The 19347-nt window shown below is 43.1% G+C and overlaps 1 protein-coding gene and 1 non-coding gene across 2 annotated transcripts in view; one reads left to right on the forward strand and one right to left on the reverse strand.

The window, feature by feature from the left end:
• Positions 1-19347, reverse strand: part of LOC124619657 (phospholipase A1-like) — a 108872-nt gene that overhangs the window by 30948 nt on the left and 58577 nt on the right. Inside the window, exon 4 of the mRNA XM_047146189.1 lies at positions 6955-7146. Coding sequence (XP_047002145.1) covers positions 6955-7146 — 192 coding nt within the window. The remainder of the gene's footprint in view (positions 1-6954; positions 7147-19347) is intronic.
• Positions 10095-10168, forward strand: Trnas-cga. Its single transcript has one exon. It is a non-coding gene; the product is annotated as a tRNA-Ser (tRNA).

A 19347-nucleotide genomic window follows, 5' to 3' on the forward strand; every position in this document is an offset into this window, starting at 1 on the left:
TCATGTTGAGTGCGCATTTCTTAAGTTAATTTCAATGGGACAAAGTATTTCTACTGGATGATATATGTATATTAGATTACGATTTTCTGATTGGTGTCGGCCTGAGGCTTTATTATTACTGTTGGGCGAGAGCTTATTTTCTATTTTCCTGAATTTTATGTTATTGTGTGTGTGAGGTGTTAAATCATTTGGAAAACAGAACGTGAACACGTGGTATGCTTTGTCTTATGCATGTGCATTTGCTATTGTATAGTCCATACTGGTAATAAAATTACAGTTGGTTCAGAGCCCACGCTTGCATGATGCCCAGCGAAAATACACAACCACTCAAAACCTGTACCACGGTTTGCCAGCATGACGTGGTTAAGAGTCGTATTGGTGTGGTACTAATGGTTGTGCAGGGGTTGTACGAAAATGTGCCAACACCACGGGAAATGCATGCTTTTACATGGCTACAGATGTTGGTCGCGCCTCGCCTGCAGGTTGCACTCTTGTGTCTGACCACGAACGACACCTGTGCCATGTCCTCAACATGTTGCGAGAGTCAGTCGCGGTCAGGACAGTGATCTGTGTAGCTGTGAGTGCGTTATGTAGCAGCTGAGTGAATCGAACGTGTGCAAATTGTTGGCGCTCGTGTGGTGGGTGCTTCCATAACCAAGGGAGCCGAAGCGTTTTGCGTTTCAGGAGGCACCGAATCGAAGACCTATAAAGCAACAAGGGAAACAACATCCGCTAAATCACGATGCGGACGAAGATGTGTGTTAATGATCACGGTGGACGGTCAACGAAGAGGACGGCAGCTGCAAACGTCGCTGCAGAACTGAATCTCGCACTCGCGAACCTTGTCAGCACCGAAACAACACAAAGAGAACTCCACAAGTAGGGAATTGTAGCATTCCATAGCCACTTATCAGTGATGCAAATGCCTGTAACAGGAGAACGTGTCCAAAACGCGAACTATGAAGCAATGGAAGAAAGTCATTCGGTCGGATGAGTCTTGTTGCACACTGTTTCCAACCTCTGGCCGAGTTTACATCCCAGAAGTGGAACATAGTGGGGATTCAGTGAAGATTTGGGCATCCGTGTCGTGGCATGGAGACTCTGCGAGATCGCATTACCGTCAAGGATCATGTAACCACTTTGCCTGCTCAGATCCATCCCATAGTACAATGCTTGTTCCCCAATATTGATTCTGTGTTAAAAGGCGACAGGGCCCCTGTTCACACAGCTCGCTTTGTCCTCAGTATCCTTTGAACGTCAACGGTTTTCCTGTACCGTATTACGAACAGTAACGTGTGTAATATTGTGTCCTGCCCGCGACGTAATAATGTACTATTTTCCTTTCCTATCGAAATATCAAAAGTTAAAGATATAATTTAATCTTTGTGCCAATTACCTGCGCCGCAAGTCTGCGAATATGTACGCCCAGGATAATGAGAACGGCGTAGCATTATCATCTGTATTTTGTCCTACATAAGAATGCGCGCTCGTCTTTTCTTGCTCTCTCTTTAGTCGCGCGCCTTTCCGACAGCATCTTACGCTATCAGACTCCTATATTCTTCCATTTTGTTTCAAATGAACTGAAATTGTGTTCCTGTTAGGAATTCGTTTAGTTGTGCCATTATTATCGGCAATTGCGATTACCGAAATGACTTTACTATGAATATTTTTCTTTCGCTCCATAATCCACCTGAGATTACTGTAATTTCTACGTGTTTCGCCGAAATACGGCACATTTCTTTATTTTGTTCAAAAATTTGAGATTAGTGTTCGAGATGTCAGATATATGTATAAAAAACTTACTTTGTGAAATAATAATTGCTTAATTTGGGATTTTCGCTTTCATTTCATAGTAACGGTTATCAGTCCCCAATTTATAAAATGTTATATATTTTGCTTTACTACATTTATTCTTACGCTGTCAACGCAATACCCACGAAATTAATTTAGAGCTGATCTGAACTTTCTCGCGAGGCGAGAAGACAATTTTCCATTCCCCTGAGATTTTAAGATCGCAAACTAAACGTTTTTCCAGCACGTTAAGAGTCTACCAATCTTCACTTCAAACAATAAAAAAGGTAAAAAAGATTAAGAAAGTGATTTGTGTATGTGAATGAGATATTTAAATTCATTTTACTTTTCATTTATTAGCGTTCCTCCTGACTAATCAATTATTGATTACACATTCCAAAAACAAAAATAGCTAATTTATTAGTTATATATTATTATTATTTACTATTATTATTACACGTGCTGTGTTTTTTTTGTTTGAGGTTTCTGTCTACCCATTCTATTAGGGTAGTGTTATTGTAGTTCATTGTAATTGCGCTCTTGTTTCTGAAAGGCAAAGGTCCCAGATTCGGTTCCTGATCTGATACATAGCTTTAATCTGCCCGGAATTTTCAAATCAGTCTACTCTTTGCTGCAGAATGAAAATCCATTCTGAGAACAATCGCCTAGGCTGTAACTAAGCCATGTCCCCTCAGTATCCGTTCTTCCAGAAGTGCCAGTCCCGCAAGGTATAGAGGAGAGCTTCTGTGAAGTCTGGGAGATAGGAGGCGACGTACTGTCGGAAGTAAAGTACTATGGGCTGGACGTGAATCGTGCTTGGGTAGCTCAGTCAGTGTAGTACTTACCCGTTAAAGGCGAAGATCCCAGGTTCGAATCCCGGTCCGGAACACAGTTGTAATCTGGTAGAACGTTTAAAAGCGGCGGACACTCCGATGCAGAGTGAAACCGCATTGTGGAATACTATATCACGTGGGAATGAGATGGTGGTCCCACTGTCTCCAGATATTCAAATCCCAAAATCAGTACACAAATTAGCAGTCTGAATAGTTTTGTTATTTGCTCTAACCAAGTCGTCTAAGGTGCACGGTTGACCCAACTTTCGGCATATTAGCAAGTGGGATGGACCTTGTAGTTCGCCGTATTCACAGTGTTCATCAGTGGTGATGTGGCACCACTGTTTCAAACAACGGGATGCGACAGTCCTTAGGCGACTGAGGGCAGACACGCGAAATTCGGAAAAGTTTGCAATGAAAAGTAGAGCTCGCTACGATTTTGCGTTTGGTGCATGTTGCTTAATATGTTGTTGCGTATGAAATTTAGCTAACATATTGAATATTTCCTTAAACTGTCACCAACATAAAGAAAACTGATCTGATGTAGCGCACTCTTTTGCGATCGCACCGCGCCGGCGATAAAGTCAGAGTGAAATATCCACAATACTCGTCATATTTCATAAACGGTTTCAGATATCGAAATGAGATTTTGGCAAATCATAGCACGCAAAGAGGAGAGTATTTTACCATATCGTTAATATGTAAAACTTCATTATCTACCGTGTTATTCCAATAACTACAGACTTTTTTGGTGAAAGAATGTAATTTTTAAGGGCCATCGATAGCTGGTGAAACGAGAAATCCTATGGACTTTGGACCACGATATGTGAAGACCTTACTTTCTTTTGTACTGAGGATATGCTTTTTCATGAGCTACTGACTTTACTTTTCCTCAGTTCTTCATTTAATAAACTACTGTTTCAGAATTCTGTCGCAATTGTGTCTTCACAACATGTTAGTGAGGTGAGACTGTCTAAACTCCACTCTGTTTCGGCAAAAGTAGCAAATTTTGACGTGAAAACCAGAAAAATTCTAGGTTTTGCCCAAAATTCGCCACTCATGACGGTTCTCTGGAAGTTACAAATGGTCAGGCGAAAATAAATCGCTGCATTTTCGGCGGAATTCTTTTTAGACACTAGAGGTGACAGCAGACCTTTCTGAGTGGTCACTGTGCAAGTATGGGCACGGAGGGGCCTCACTCAATATCTACAATAAATGGGAGCGTAGGCTTCAGTTTAGAATGGCACTTCCCCTACAGCGCTCTGAGCGACCACCCACCGCGGCATTTTGCGCGCACTGTTAACACTAGGCCGTCCGGCGACACCGCTGTAGCGTCTTCTGCAGAGTATCGCTCACTGGCCGGCGACAGCACGTTACTATCTTCTGCATTGTGTTGGTGTTTTGTTTAGGTAACAATAAGTTACACGCGTCAACAAGTGCTTTGTTTTTATAAGTACTTGTGCCCTTTCATAACGGCGGACGAAAGAGACAATAGGATTATTTATGATGAATGCGCGGACGTCTTGTGTGACGTTCCGTACGACTTGGCCGATTGGGAAGAAGACAATGGATATCAAAAAAAATGAAAGTGAAGCAGAATCGTAGGAAGAATTCGGCGAACGCTACGATTGCCAACTGATTCGGCTGAATCAGAAGAAGAAGACAGTGCACATGGTCAGACTTTGATATACAGAGGACCAATAATAAATTTGAAGGATCCCCAGGTTCCAAACATACGTCCCAAATATACACAGAGCGTCGTGGATATCGTACAATTATATATTGGGAACAATCTATTTGAATATATTAGCAACGAAACCAAAAAATACTACAGTCAACATTACAATAGAAAGAAACTGGATTTAAAAAATGCCAAATTTGTCGACGTTACGGGACCCGAACTCAGAAAATGGTTTGGGCTTGCTATCCTTATGGGAACTGTAAGAAAATTAAGGATCAATGATTACTGCTCAACGAACCCGTTGATAGACACTGCGATATTTCGTAAAACGATGTCCCGCACCCGATGTAGACAAATATTATCATTTTTACATTTTTCCGACAGCAACAATAAACTCGATAATGGCTTCAAATGGCTCTGAGCACTATGCGACTTAACTTCTGAGGTCATCAGTCGCCTAGAACTTAGAACTAAGTAAACCTAACTAACCTAAGGACATCACACACATCCATGCCCCAGGCAGGATTCGAACCTGTGACCGTAGCGGTCGCTCGGCTCCAGACTGTAGCGCCTAGAACCGCACGGCCACTCCGGCCGGAAACTCGATAATGGAGATCGGCTTGCCAAAGTGCAATTCGAAATTGATTATTTTTTCCAAATCGTTTAAAGAAACGTTTAATGCAAGTCAAAACATCTCAATTGATGAAGGAATGATACCGTGGCGTGGACGGTTAAATTTTAAAGTTCAGAATCCGTCGAAAATTGCGAAATACGGCATACTCATTCGGATGCTGTGTGATTGGAGTACGGGATACATTTCCCCATTCAAGATATATTCCGGCGCTGGACACCTTTTAGCAGAAGCAGTGACGGAACTATTGACGCCTTCTGATGGAAAGTGGCATCACCTCTGCATGGATAACTATTGTAACAGTGTACGAGGGGGGACCGAAAGGAAAACGGACTCCGAGGGCGCTGTCACTCGTAGACGTAGTGCAGGGTTCTCACGCTAGATAGTGTTAGTAGAGACCTTCATGAAACAGCTGTGCAGACGGCGTCAGTGTAGAGCTGAACGTGCAAGTGTGGTGTTGTGTTTCTCTGACTGTTGGCGGGTTACCTCTGCGAAGACGTTATGACAACTTTAAAAGAACAAAGAGCGTGTGTGAAATTTTGTTTCCTGCGTAAAAACCTGCAACGGAGACACACCAAATGCTTCAGGAAGCTTTCCAGGAGGACGCTATGAGCCCCACAGGTTTTGGAGTGGTTTGGGCGCTTTGAACGTGGTGAGATGTGTGTTGAAGACCAAGCTCGTTCTGGACGCCCTTCAACATCGCGAAATGAGGAGAACATTGAAAAGATCCGCCAAAAGATCAACGAGGGTCGTCGCCAAACGATCGACAAAATTTCAGCAGAGACAGGAATCGGTTGGAGCTCATGCCAGTGGAATGTTGAGTGAGGATTTGCACATGAGGCGTGTGGCTGCTAAATTTGTTCCGCGCCTTCTCATACAGGAGCAAAAAACCATCCGCATGAATGTGTGTCAGGACTTGAAAACAGAGACTGCACGTCATCCAAACTTCTTGAACAAAGTCATTACAGGGGATGAGAGTTGGTGTTACGGGTATGACCCAGAAACCAAGCAAGCGTCAAGCCAGTGGAGGACTCCCAACTCTCCCAGACCAAAAACAGCGAGGCAAGTGAGGTCAAATGTGAAGACGATGATCATTGTCTTTTTTGATGTTCGTGGAATTGTGCATCGGAAATTCGTACCCCCTGGCCAGACTGTTAACCAGCACTTTTACTTGGATGTTTTAAGGCGTCTGCGAGAGGATGTGAGGAGGGCACGCCGGGAACTTTGGCGATCGGGTGACTGGTTTCTGCTTCGGGACAACGCTCCAGCACACACGGCCTTACGAGTGACCCACTATTTGGCATCTCAGAGGTGGTCTGTCGTTCCCCACGCTCCATATTCGCCGGACCTAGCCCCGTGTGACTTTTTCCTATTTCCACGAATGAAAAAAACCCTAAAAGGGGAGCGTTGTAACGATGTGGAGGCGGTAAAAACAGCTTCGCAAAGGGCACTGGACAATATCAAACTTGAAGAGTTCCAAACATGCTTCCAACAGTGGGAAAAGAGACTTGACAAGTGCATGGTATGTAATAGAGAGTATTTTGAAGGTGACTGAAGTAATTTTGTAAAAAGGTTCATCAATAATTTTTTTATGACAACAATCCGGTTCCTTTGGGTGTCCCCTCGTACAACTTGCAGAGAAGTTACTCGAAAAGAAAATTCGAGTTTGTGGAACGATATGGCAAAATAGAAGATTTTCGGAAAATTAAAGTGCGCAAAAGTCAATGTGTTTGAAGCTTGTCATCAATGGAAAGGTGACAAGCGGCTGGCGACAAGCCAAGTAATCCGACTTAGCACTGCCGGCGCCAAAGGAATAAATTTGTACGAGACGTGCGGACGGCAAAGTGTTCGTCTGACTCGATGTTGTAATAAGTCAAATAACGTCAGATACCCTCTCTGCCTGTGAATTTCCATTTCGTTTCGTCCTCCTTTCCTGAGTGCTTCACGTTTTTTCCTGTATGTGTATATTGGGGCGTTCACAGGAACGCTTGCCTCGGGACGCAGGGCTGCGTACTCACGGAGGCGGTGCCCCTTGCAGCCGGGCTGCTCGGCGCCGCCGTTGACGCAGAAGTCGAGGTGCCCGGTCTGCGCCGCCTCGCCCAGCGCCCCCGCGTTCGTGTGGACCACCTGCACGACGCGGGCGTCGTCCCGCGTCAGCCGGAACGCCGCGTCCCCGAACCGGTCCAGCAGCGGCCGCGCCGGGTCCAGCCCTGCGCACACGCCGGCCGCACCCCGCTCTCACACAGAGGCACAACAGCACACGCAAACACTACGAGGACTGACTACAGTACTAAACTAGGCTACAATGTCTCGACTCGTCTCCCATTCCGTAGCGTGTGTACCCTGTCGGAAAAAGGTGCAACAGCCTCAAGTACTGTGCTCAGTGGCACCAGAGTACGTACCTATTGAGGGGTTGTAGTATTAGTGATTCAGCGGCCACGGTCATCGACGACAAAATAGCCCTCCGGGGGCCTGTCTGTGTGCAGAGAGTTTAGATGTGATCAGTATTCTGGTGTTCAATGAAAGCTTTCACGACCGGATGTTTCAGCTGCTGAGAATTCTTCCGGGTTGTATGGCCGTGGTCCATGGAACTCTTCTATCCCTGACGTTTCGTCCAAAGCTACGTTGGACATCTTCGGAGGTGCTCCTGGTTATGCTGAGTCTTGCCGACTGACGAGTCGAACGTCGAATAGCAGCCTAAATACCGTGGAAAGTGGGCGTCGTCTGGATTTCAAGTGATAGCAGAGATACAGCTTGTCAAGGATAAAATATAACTATCGATCATAGTACGTCAAAGATAAAAACTTCTCATCGATTCTGTAGCGCCACTGTCCATATATCGCTCACTTTCATAGCTTCTTCTTTTCTGTTAAAATTATCCCCATGTTCCTATATTTCGATGGCTTCTCTATATAGCCGTGAATAATAGTTCGTCACAGAACATAAAACTTCAGTTTCCGAAAATTTCACTACGTGATCACCCGACTGAAGAGCATGTTCTGCCATGGCTGACTTGTCTGTTTTCCCTAGGAGGTAGGAACACGGAAAAAGTGTCACCCCTGCTTGGTATCGAGTATTTCATCTCTATACTGACGCTTTTTTGCTCGATATTTTTCAGCTAATACTTTAACTCACATCAGTACTATATAGCAGGTACCGTATCTAATGATGTTAATAACTATTCATTGCATCTTTATGATCAGAACTGTGGAATGAGCTTTTATTTGGCAACACCTGTGTTATCACTATGCGCCAGTGCTTTAGAGGAACTGGAAGAAACAAAAGTTTTATTCCTCCAGTCATATAAGCTATTCACTGAATACCTGAAGATTCCGAGCGTTTATTTTCAACGGCAGGCAGCACGCTGTCAAAGTTGCCTAACGGATTCTGTAGGAAACGACAGGATTAAATATTGTTTTTCGGTGACTCTGCGGAGGAAGAAACACAATTTTAAATAAAATTTAATTTATTTACTTTTGGATACTATTCAGTTGCTTTTGTGACAATCTCTTCTACAGCTTCATTTTTCAAATTCCAAATTTTTAAAAATTTCAGTCTGTAATAAAATAAAAAATTGCTTGATTTAATACTTTTTTTCATGTTAAACTTGAGAAAATCGAGTATCTTTATTATAGAATGATTTTAAAAAAACAGGGACGGAGAGATTGAAGTATCTATTTACTTTACCAAACCTTTAACACGGGACACGATTACAGTTGCAGATTACAGATCTAAGGGCTTACGGAAGCAAGAAACTTGATTTTCAATATTTCTAACGTTTACTGACCAAATTTAAAAAATTTAAATGCTGTCATAATCTATTCATTAACAGCTAAGAGGGAATGCTGAAAAGTATTGTCCCGAACTTCTTGTGTGAAAACTCTTAAGGCTTTTTAAATATAACATTGTTAACATTCAACATCTTTATTCTTCACGTCTTCATATCTGAAAACTTTTGCCGCTAAAAGGCTCCGAATTGTATCGTGTAACACGGCGGTGTGTAACGTAACTGGGTCGGTGTGTGAGAAACTGCGTGCTGTAATCGAGTTTCAAATTCGAAGAGTTCGTCCACACACGGAACACCCTCTCCTTCAGCAAGACAATGCCAGTCAACACACGAGCGCTGCCACACTTGCAACAAGCCGACGCCTGGGGTTCACCGTCGCCGGTGTCCGCCCCCGGCAGCTGAGTGGTCAGAGCGACAGACTGTCAATCCTAAGGGCCCAGGTTCGATTCCCGGCAGGGTCGGAGATTTTCTCCGCTCAGGGACTGGGTGTTGTGTTGTCCTAATCATCATCCTTTCATCCCCATCGTCGCGAAAGTCGCCGAAGTGGCGTCAAATCGAAAGACTTGCACCCGGCGAACGGTCTAGCCGACGCGAGGTCCTAGTCACACGACTGTCGTCGATCATTCTTCATAAAGCCCAATCCAATTTTCATGTGTTTCCAAAACTTAAAGAGCACTTTCGAGCGCTTCAGTTTGATGGTGATAAAGCAGAGGTTAGGTTGTGTTTCTGTCAACGAAGTCAAACGTTCTTCAGCGACGCTATCAACAAACTGGTCTGTTGTTGAGAGAAATGTGTTCGTCGCCAAGGTGAGAAATAAAGTAGACATGAAGAACAGAACGGTAGTAACTTTTGTTTCATTTAACAAGCTTTGAGAGTTTTCACATAAAAAATTCGGAGGCATTACTTTTCAGTACGCCATCGTATAATCATATGTTAAAGGTGTGATATTTTCACTCTGCAGCGGAGAGTGCGCTGATATGAAACTTCCTGGCAGATTCAAACTGAGTGCCGGACCGAGACTCGAACTCGGGACCTTTGCCTTTCGCGGGCAAGTGCTCTACCACTGAGCTACCCAAGCACGACTCACGCCCCGTCCTCACAGCTTTACTTCTGCCAGTACCTCGTCTCCTACCTTCCAAACTTAACAGAAGCTCTCCTGCGAACCTTGCAGAACCAGCACTCCTGAAAGAAAGGATATTGTGGAGACATGGCTTAGCCACAGCCTGGGGGATGTTTCCAGAATATTTTCACTCTTTTCTTTCTTTCAGGAGTGCTAGTTCTGCAAGGTTCGCAGGAGAGCTTCTGTAAAGTTTGGAAGGTAGGAGACGAGGTACTGGGGGAAGTAAAGCTGTGAGGACGGGGCGTGAGTCGTGCTTGGATAGCTCAGTGGTAGAGCACTTGCCCGCGAAAGGCAAAGGTCCCGAGTTCGAGTCTCGGTCCGGCACTCAGTTTTAATCTGCCAGGAAGTTTCATATGTTAAAGGTTTTTATGTAGTAAATTCCAAGATCAGGCATGACGTTTTACCGTATGACTTATCTAGTAGTAACTCTACTCGCGATACAATTTGCAGACAGTATCTGTTCCGGCGTAAAGGCAAGCGCCGGCACGCCGGTCGGGAACATTAGCGTCCTCGAAACGAACAGGACATAACCGCCGCTCCCGACCGGCCGCGGCTCAGTGCTACGACCTCCACAGCGGCATCAAGAACAGGCACTAGTATAGCAGCGACTTACGAACTGTATTACTTCTCTTTTATTACGAATCGTATATACTGAAGATACACATGATTGTAATTTCTCAAAGTTAAGTATTCTCATTTAATTTTCTGTAATAAAACTCATTAATCCGATTTGCTTGAATTGTTGTCTAGCTATCCGAGAAGACATCCCATGTTTCACGAGTGGGCAGGATAAAACAGTATCAACATGTACCACTGAATCTACCTAAAAAATTATATCAGAGACAAATAGTTCAGGAAATACGATGTTTTGTTCATGAGAGTTCGATTCTTTAAAGAAATGGGCTGGTATTGTACTGGTCTATTCCATTCTTTTTGTCAAAAATCAGTACTGATAGCTCAAAGTATTGATTCTTTACTTTCGAAACTGATATGAGTACCGACACAGCTAACTCGAGGCGACTAAACATATAAGTTCAAATGGTGCAAGTGCCTCTGAGCACTACGGGACTTAACTTCTGAGGTCATCAGTCCCCTAGAACTTAGAACTACTTAAACCTAACTAACCTAAGGACATCACATACATCCATGCCCGAGGTAGGATTCGAATGTCCGACCGGAGCGATGGCGCTGTTCCAGACTGTAGCGCCTAGAACCACTCGGCCACTCCGGCCAGTCATAAAAGTTCCTTTGGGGTCAGTTGGTACAGTCTTCCGGAGGTTGGCCAGCGGCAGTGTGATGGGAATTCGTGGACACTGAAGGTGTAGAACATGTGGCTCATATTGTAACATATCATTTTCCGACTGCGCCCATTTGCTCCTCCTATAGTTATTGTCTAGAACAGGGTCAGTTTCTGGGGAAAGAAGGCTTTTTTCAGCCTGGAGTTGATGGAGCGGTCTATCCTAAACTGGTAGTGGTCTGAGAATATGAGATATGGAACATATCTACTAAAGAGACTGCCTACACTACGCTTGTCTGTCTTCTTTTGGAGTACTGCTGCGTGATGTGGGATCCTTGTTGTTGTTGTTGTGGTCTTCAGTCCTGAGACTGGTTTGATGCAGCTCTCCATGCTACTCTATCCTGTGCAAGCTTCTTCATCTCCCAGTACCTACTGCAACCTACATCCTTCTGAATCTGCTTAGTGTATTCATCTCTTGGTCTCCCTCTACGACTTTTACCCTCCACGCTGCCCTCCAATGCTAAATTTGTGATCCCTTGATGCCTCAAAACATGTCCTACCAACCGATCCCTTCTTCTAGTCAAGTTGTGCCACAAACTTCTCTTCTCCCCAATCCTATTCAATACCCCCTCATTAGTTACGTGATCTACCCACCTTATCTACAGCATTCTTCTGTGGCACCACATTTCGAAAGCTTCTATTCTCTTCTTGTCCAAACTGGTTATCGCCATGTTTCACTTCCATACATGGCTACACTCCATACAAATACTTTCAGAAACGACTTCCTGACACTTAAATCTATACTCGATGTTAACAAATTTCTCTTCTTCAGAAACGCTTTCCTTGCCATTGCCAGTCTACATTTTATATCCTCTCTACTTCGACCATCATCAGTTATTTTACTCCCTAAATAGCAAAACTCCTTTACTACTTTAAGTGTCTCATTTCCTAATCTAATCCCCTCAGCATCACCCGATTTAATTTGACTACATTCCATTATCCTTGTTTTGCTTTTGTTGACGTTCATCTTATATCCTCCTTTCAAGACACTGTCCATTCCGTTCAACTGCTCTTCCAAGTCCTTTGCTGTCTCTGACAGAATTACAATGTCATCGGCGAACCTCAAGGTTTTTACTTCTTCTCCATGAATTGTAATACCTACTCCGAATTTTTCTTTTGTTTCCTTTACTGCTTGCTCAATATACAGATTGAATAACATCTGGGAGAGGCTACAACCCTGTCTCACTCCTTTCCCAACCACTGCTTCCCTTTCTTGTCCCTCGACTCTTATAACTGCCATCTGGTTTCAGTACAAATTGTAAATAGCCTTTCGCTCCCTGTATTTTACCCCTGCCACCTTCATAATTTGAAAGAGAGTATTCCAGTTAACGTTGTCAAAAGCTTTCTCTAAGTCTACAAATGCTAGAAACGTAGGTTTGCCTTTTCTTAATCTTTCTTCTAAGATAAGTCGTAAGGTTAGTATTGCCTCACGTGTTCCAACATTTCTACGGAGTCCAAACTGATCTTCCCAGGGGTCCGCTTCCACCAGTTTTTCCATTCGTCTGTAAAGAATTCGCGTTAGTATTTTGCAGCTGTGACTTATTAAACTGATAGTTCGAGGATCCTTACCAGAAATGATTAACAAATTACATCGCCAAAGTTTAAAGAAGAGCTGCACGGTTTGTATTATCGCGAAACAGGGAAGAGAGTGTCACTGACATGATACGGGATTCTGGGTGGACGCCATTAAAACAAATGCGTTTTTCGTTCCGGCGGAATCTTCTCACAAAATTTCAATCATCTATTTTCTCCTCCGAATGTGAAAATATTTTGCTGACACCGACCTGCATAGGGAGAAACGATCAACACAATAAAATAACGGAAATCAGAGCTCGAACGGAAAGATATAGGCATTAGTTTTTTCGAATTTGGAATAATCGAAAATTATTGTGAAGTTGGTTCGATGAACCCTCTGCCAGGCACTTAAGTGTGATTTGCAGAGTATCCATGTAGATGTAGATGTAGACCATCTAAAGGTCGAGTGACTTCTCCGTGATGGCCAGTGTGTTCCACTGCAGACCAACTTCTAAAGCTGCTGGCAGAAAGCAGCACCTTACAGAAGCCCTTTGAGTGGGATTAAGAATAGGTCAATGTGAATACCTGCACTCTGCTCCTGATTCTCAATGGCTGAAAGGCCAAATAATTCGTACGAGTTTAGGAGTTCGAGACATCGTGGAGTCGGCCGACAGCCTTTGTACGCCGTGAAGTCGTGTGCTCTCTGGGGCCGAGGTGGTGTTTTCTAGTGTGTTTCGGAAGACGGGATACGATGATCCATGGGGATCGACAAGGTTATTTCAAGGAATGTGGAAAACTGAGTCTTCGGGTTGAACTGTCCGCTGTTCCAGACAGGTGTTGCCTCTAAATAGGCATGCAGGTGCTCAATAGGCACAGCGCTTACATCAAATAACGGAGCCAGTAACTACACTACTGGCCATTAACATTGCTACACCAAGAAAAAATGCAAATGATAAACGGGTATTCATTGGACAAATATATTATACTAGAACTGACATGTTTTTACATTTTCACGCAATTTGGGTGGATAGATCCTGAGAAATCAGTACCCAGAACAACCACCTCTGGCCGTAATAACGACCTTGATACGCCTGGGCATTGAGTCAAACAGAGCTTGGATGGCGCGTACAGGTACACCTGCCCATGCAGCTTCAACACGATAACACAGTTCATCAACAGTAGTGACTGGCGTATTGTGACGAGCCAGTTGCTCGGCTACCATTGACCAGACATTTTCAGTTGGTAAGAGATCTGGAGAATATGCTTGCCAGGGCAGCAGTCGAACGTTTTCTGTATCCAGAAAGGCCCGTACAGGACCTGCAACATGCGGTCGTGCATTATCCTGCTGAAATGTTGGGTTTCGCAGTGACCGAATGAAGGGTCGAGCCACGGGTCGTAACACATCTGAAATGTAACGTCCACTGTTCAAAGTGCCGTCAATGCGAACAAGAGCTGACCAAGACGTGTAACCAATGGCACTCCATACTATCACGCCGGGTGATACGCTGGTGTGGCTTCCAATGTGCGTTCACCGCGATGTCGCAAAACACGGATGCGACCATCATGATGCTGTAAACAGAACCTGGATTCATCCGAAAAAATGATGTTTTGTCATTCCTGCACCCAGGATCGGCGTTGAGTACACCATCGCAGGCGCTCCTGTCTGTGATGCAGCGTCAAGGGTAACCGCAGCCATGGTCTCCGAGCTGATAGTCCATGCTGCTGCAAACCATGTCGAACTGTTCGTGCAGATGGTTGTTGTCTTGCAAACGACCCCATCTGTTGACTCAGGCATCAAGGCGTGGCTGCACGATCCGTTACAGCCATGCGGATAAGATGCCTGTCACCTCGACTGCTAGTGATTCGAGGCCGTTGGGATCCAGCACGGCGTCCGTATTACCCTCCTGAACCCACCGATTTCATATTCTGCGAACAGTCATTGGATCTCGACCAACGCGGGCAGCAATGTCGCGATACGATAAACCGCAATCGCGATAGGCTACAATCCGTCCGTTATAAAGTCGGAAACGTGATGGTACGCATTTCTCCTCCTTACACGAGGCCTCACAACAACGTTTCACCAGGCAACGCCGGTCAACTACTGTTTGTGGATGAGAAATCGGTTGGAAACTTTCCTCATGTCAGCATGTTGTAGGTGTCGCCACCGGCGCCAACCTTGTGTGAGTGCTCTGAAAAGCTAATCATTTGCATATCACAGCATCTTCTTCCTGTCGGTTAAATTTCGCGTCGATAGCACGTCATCTTCGTGGTGTAGCAATTTTAATGGCCAGTAGTGTAGTTGGAGGGTTGTGTCTAGTAAACAAGATGGACTTGGCGACGTTTAGTAAAAGCAAATAAATTATGTTTGTTTCTGTGGTAATTTTAGTGTAATGTTTACGTGTGACTCCTTGTGAAGGAACCACCACAGCTAAACCAAAACCAGGAATACCTCATGTACTGATAGTGAGGGACCATTGAACACTGCGGAGGATGGTTGTAAAAAATCAATAGCGTCTTCCAAAGTGCTACTGGAAGTGTTAATTTTTTTTCAATCCAGAACACTGTTCTCCACAACACTGCCCATATAGATATGGCCAAATTAGGATTAGTTCCATAATTACTGTTATTCCATAGATCTTTAAAAGGAGTAAATGTAATGCACAGAATCGAACCATTCCGTATTAATGAAATTACTACTGTAACTGCAATTAATTTGTTACGCGTACTCAAAATAAATCTGTAAATGGAACAGATCGAAGACAAAAAACGAAACCTGAAGTACATGGCGAAAAGAACTACCATAACGGAATAATATAAATTGCAAATGGAAAAGAAAGAGACCATTGCAAGTGAGCAAGGAAGTCTTACATATTAATTTAAACACAATCTATGGAGAAATCTGGCCATGACGGGGAATACAAGATATAAGCATCTACTGCAGATGGCAGTGGAAATTTATCACTTGTTGGACTACTCTGTGTTAAACGACACATGAGCAATCTGTTTGTAAAGATCGATTCACATTTGGACCAGCTTAAAAAGAATGATTACTAACAACCGAATGCCCATTTTCGGAATTTAAAACTGACAAAATAGCTAAATTTAATGGGCAATTTTTTTAAAAAAATTGGAAACTTTCAACTCTGTGCAGAAATTCCGCAAGAATTTGAAGGAAAGACTTGGTGGCATACACCCAGAAAAATACGGTATCCTTTAGCGATAGTGCAATGCAGGAAACGAACGGAAAAATTGAAATCCTCGAATGCTTTCCACTAGAAGAATTGCAGGAAAGGACAGAGCTAACTGTTAAAGCAATAGAAGATATTTTTACAGAAAAAATTAGAATATTAGAATTCGAGAACATAACTTCTTTGTATTTAACAAAATTACTGGTTGGAAAAAGAAGTAGATGGTTCGGATGTAGGTTTAAATTATAAGTTAAAAATTAAGCTAAATATTATTAAAGCAACACGAAACAAAAATAAAGAGAGGGTTGTTTACTGCGTGTAAAGGTATAATCAAAAATTAATAAAAGTTTTTGCACGAGACAATTTGTCTCATTTGCTACCCTACGAAAAATCCTAAGAAATCTCTTATTTACGATTACCTTCATGTGTGCGTTTTGCATGGGACTAGTGGGTTGCTGGGTGATCTCGAAAAGTATTTGAAACTAGGTAGCTGGAAGAGTAGGAATCCTTGTTTCGTACCTACATGAAAATTCCTAAATAAATACACCATGTTCTGCCACTTGGATTTTTTTTTTCAATTTCACACAGTTTAATCACGTCTAGTGTAATAACATAGTGTTAGACTTACCTCGGGCAGGCAAGTTTGATAGTGACATCATACTTTGCCGATCATATTGAGCTATAAAATATTTTCATTAAGATAAGGTCGGCATACATATAGAGAAGACCATCTTGGTAGTGATAAAGATAATTAATTGGGCAATAAAATAAATTCTAAACAAAAACTAACGTTTCCTAGGATAACAGCACAGAGTCACAAATTTGATCCTAAATAAACAGAATAACAGCCCAAGCGGAGTGCTGGGAGGGGTGAGGGAGGGGTGGCATGTGCAGTTGGTTTACATGATGGTCATAAATCATTGCGCCCATATTCCCTTTGCTGCAGTAATATCAATGTGTTTAACCCTTTCAGACCCTCTGGTTACAATTGTCTACATTAACTTTTACTGAGTCTTAGCTGCAGTAGAAATATTTTTTCCCGATGGAAACCTGAGGTACACGTTTTTGAATGTTCAACATTTTCATGAAGCACAAGTGCTACCAACTGTTCGGTATCACTACGAAACCACCATAAAATCAACGTAGAAGTGCGCAGCAGCTCGTGATCACCAGAATACATGGACGTGACTGGTTCTCTATATTCCACTGTACAACTGAATATTGTTTTTGCTATTTTGCATGGTAACTATTGAATGAACATTTTACTATTTATTGCAATAGAAACTATTTCGTAATTAGTTATTTTAGTCCATAAAATGAAACCAAGTGTACAAAGTATGTTTTCAAGAAAAGTATATACCGGGTGATCAAAAAGTCAGTATAAATTTGAAAACTTAATAAACCACGGAATAATGTAGTAGAGAGTTACAAATTGACACACATGCTTGGAATGAGATTAGGTTTTACTAGAACCAAAAAAAAAAAGAAAGTATTGCTAGACGCGTCAAATATCTCTTGCCCACGTGGTTTGGTGATGATCGTGTGCTCAGCCGTCACTTTCGTCATGCTTCGCCTCCCAGGTCCCCAGACCTCAGTCCGTGCGATTATTGGATTTGGGGTTACCTCAAGTCGCAAGTGTATCGTGATCGACCGACATTTCTAGGGATGCTGAAAGACAACATCCGACGCCAATGCCTCACCATAACTCCGGACATGCTTTACAGTGCTGTTTACAGCATTATTCCTCGATTGCAGCTATTGTTGAGGAATGATGGTGGATATATTGAGCATTTCCTGTAAAGAACATCATCTTTGCTTTGTCTTACTTTGTTATGCTAATTATTGGTATTCTGATCAGATGAAGTGCCATCTGTCGGACAGTTTTTGAACGTTTGTATTTTTTTGCTTCTAATAAAACCCCATGTCATTCCAAGCATGTGTGTCAATTTGTAGCTCTCTATCTAAATTATTCCGTGATTTATTCAGTTTTCAAATTTATACTGACTCCCCCCCCCATGAACCATGGACCTTGCCGTTGGTGGGGAGGCTTGCGTGCCTCAGCGATACAGATAGCCGTACCGTAGGTGCAACCACAACGGAGGGGTATCTGTTGAGAGGCCAGACAAACGTGTGGTTCCTGAAGAGGGGCAGCATCCTTTTCAGTAGTTGCAGGGGCAACAGTCTGGATGATTGACTGATCTGGCCTTGTAACATTAACCAAAACAGCCTTGCTGTTCTGGTACTGCGAACGGCTGAAAGCAAGGGGAAACTACGGCCGTAATTTTTCCCGAGGGCATGCAGCTTTACTGTATGATTAAATGATGATGGCGTCCTCTTGGGTAAAATATTCCGGAGGTAAAATAGTCCCCCATTCGGATCTCCGGGCGGGGACTACTCAAGAGGACGTCGTTATCAGGAGAAATAAAACTGGCGTTCTACGGATCGGAGCGTGGAATGTCAGATCACTTAATCGGGCAGGTAGGTTAGAAAATTTAAAAAGGGAAATGGATAGGTTAAAGTTAGATATAGTGCGAATTAGTGAAGTTCGGTGGCAGGAGGAACAAGACTTCTGGTCAGGTGACTACAGGGTTATAAACACAAAATCAACTAGGGGTAATGCAGGAGTAGGTTTAATAATGAATAGGAAAATAGGAATGCGGGTAAGCTACTACAAACAGCATAGTGAACGCATTATTGTGGCCAAGATTGATACGAAGCCCACACCTACTACAGTAGTACAAGTTTATATGCCAACTAGCTCTGCAGATGACGAAGAAATTGAAGAAATGTATGATGAAATAAAAGAAATTATTCATATAGGGAAGGGTGACGAAAATTTAATAGTCATGGGTGACTGGAATTCGGTAGTAGGAAAAGGGAGAGAAGGAAACGTAGTAGGTGAATATGGATTGGGGCTAAGAAATGAAAGAGGAAGCCGCCTGGTAGAATTTTGCACAGAGCACAATTTAATCATAGCTAACACTTGGTTTAAGAATCATGAAAGAAGGTTGTATACATGGAAGAACCCTGGAGATACTAAAAGGTACCAGATAGATTATATAATGGTGAGACAGAGATTTAGGAACCAGCTTTTAAATTGTAAGATATTTCCAGGGGCAGATGTGGACTCTGACCACAATCTATTGGTTATGACCTGTAGATTAAAACTGAAGAAACTGCAAAAAGGTGGGGACTTAAGGAGATGGGACCTGGATAAACTGAAAGAACCAGAGGTTGTACAGAGTTTCAGGGAGAGCATAAGGGAACAATTGACAGGAATGGGGGAAAGAAATACAGTGGAAGAAGAATGGGTAGCTTTGAGGGATGAAGTAGTGCAGGCAGCAGAGGATCAAGTAGGTAAAAAGACGAGGGCTAGTAGAAATCCTTGGGTAACAGAAGAAATATTGAATTTAATTGATGAAAGGAGAAAATATAAAAATGCAGTAAATGAAGCAGGCAAAAAGGAATACAAACGTCTCAAAAATGAGATCGACAGGAAGTTCA

Source organism: Schistocerca americana, chromosome 6 (assembly GCF_021461395.2).
Source record: "Schistocerca americana isolate TAMUIC-IGC-003095 chromosome 6, iqSchAmer2.1, whole genome shotgun sequence".
In the NCBI taxonomy this organism is placed as follows: domain Eukaryota; kingdom Metazoa; phylum Arthropoda; class Insecta; order Orthoptera; family Acrididae; genus Schistocerca; species Schistocerca americana.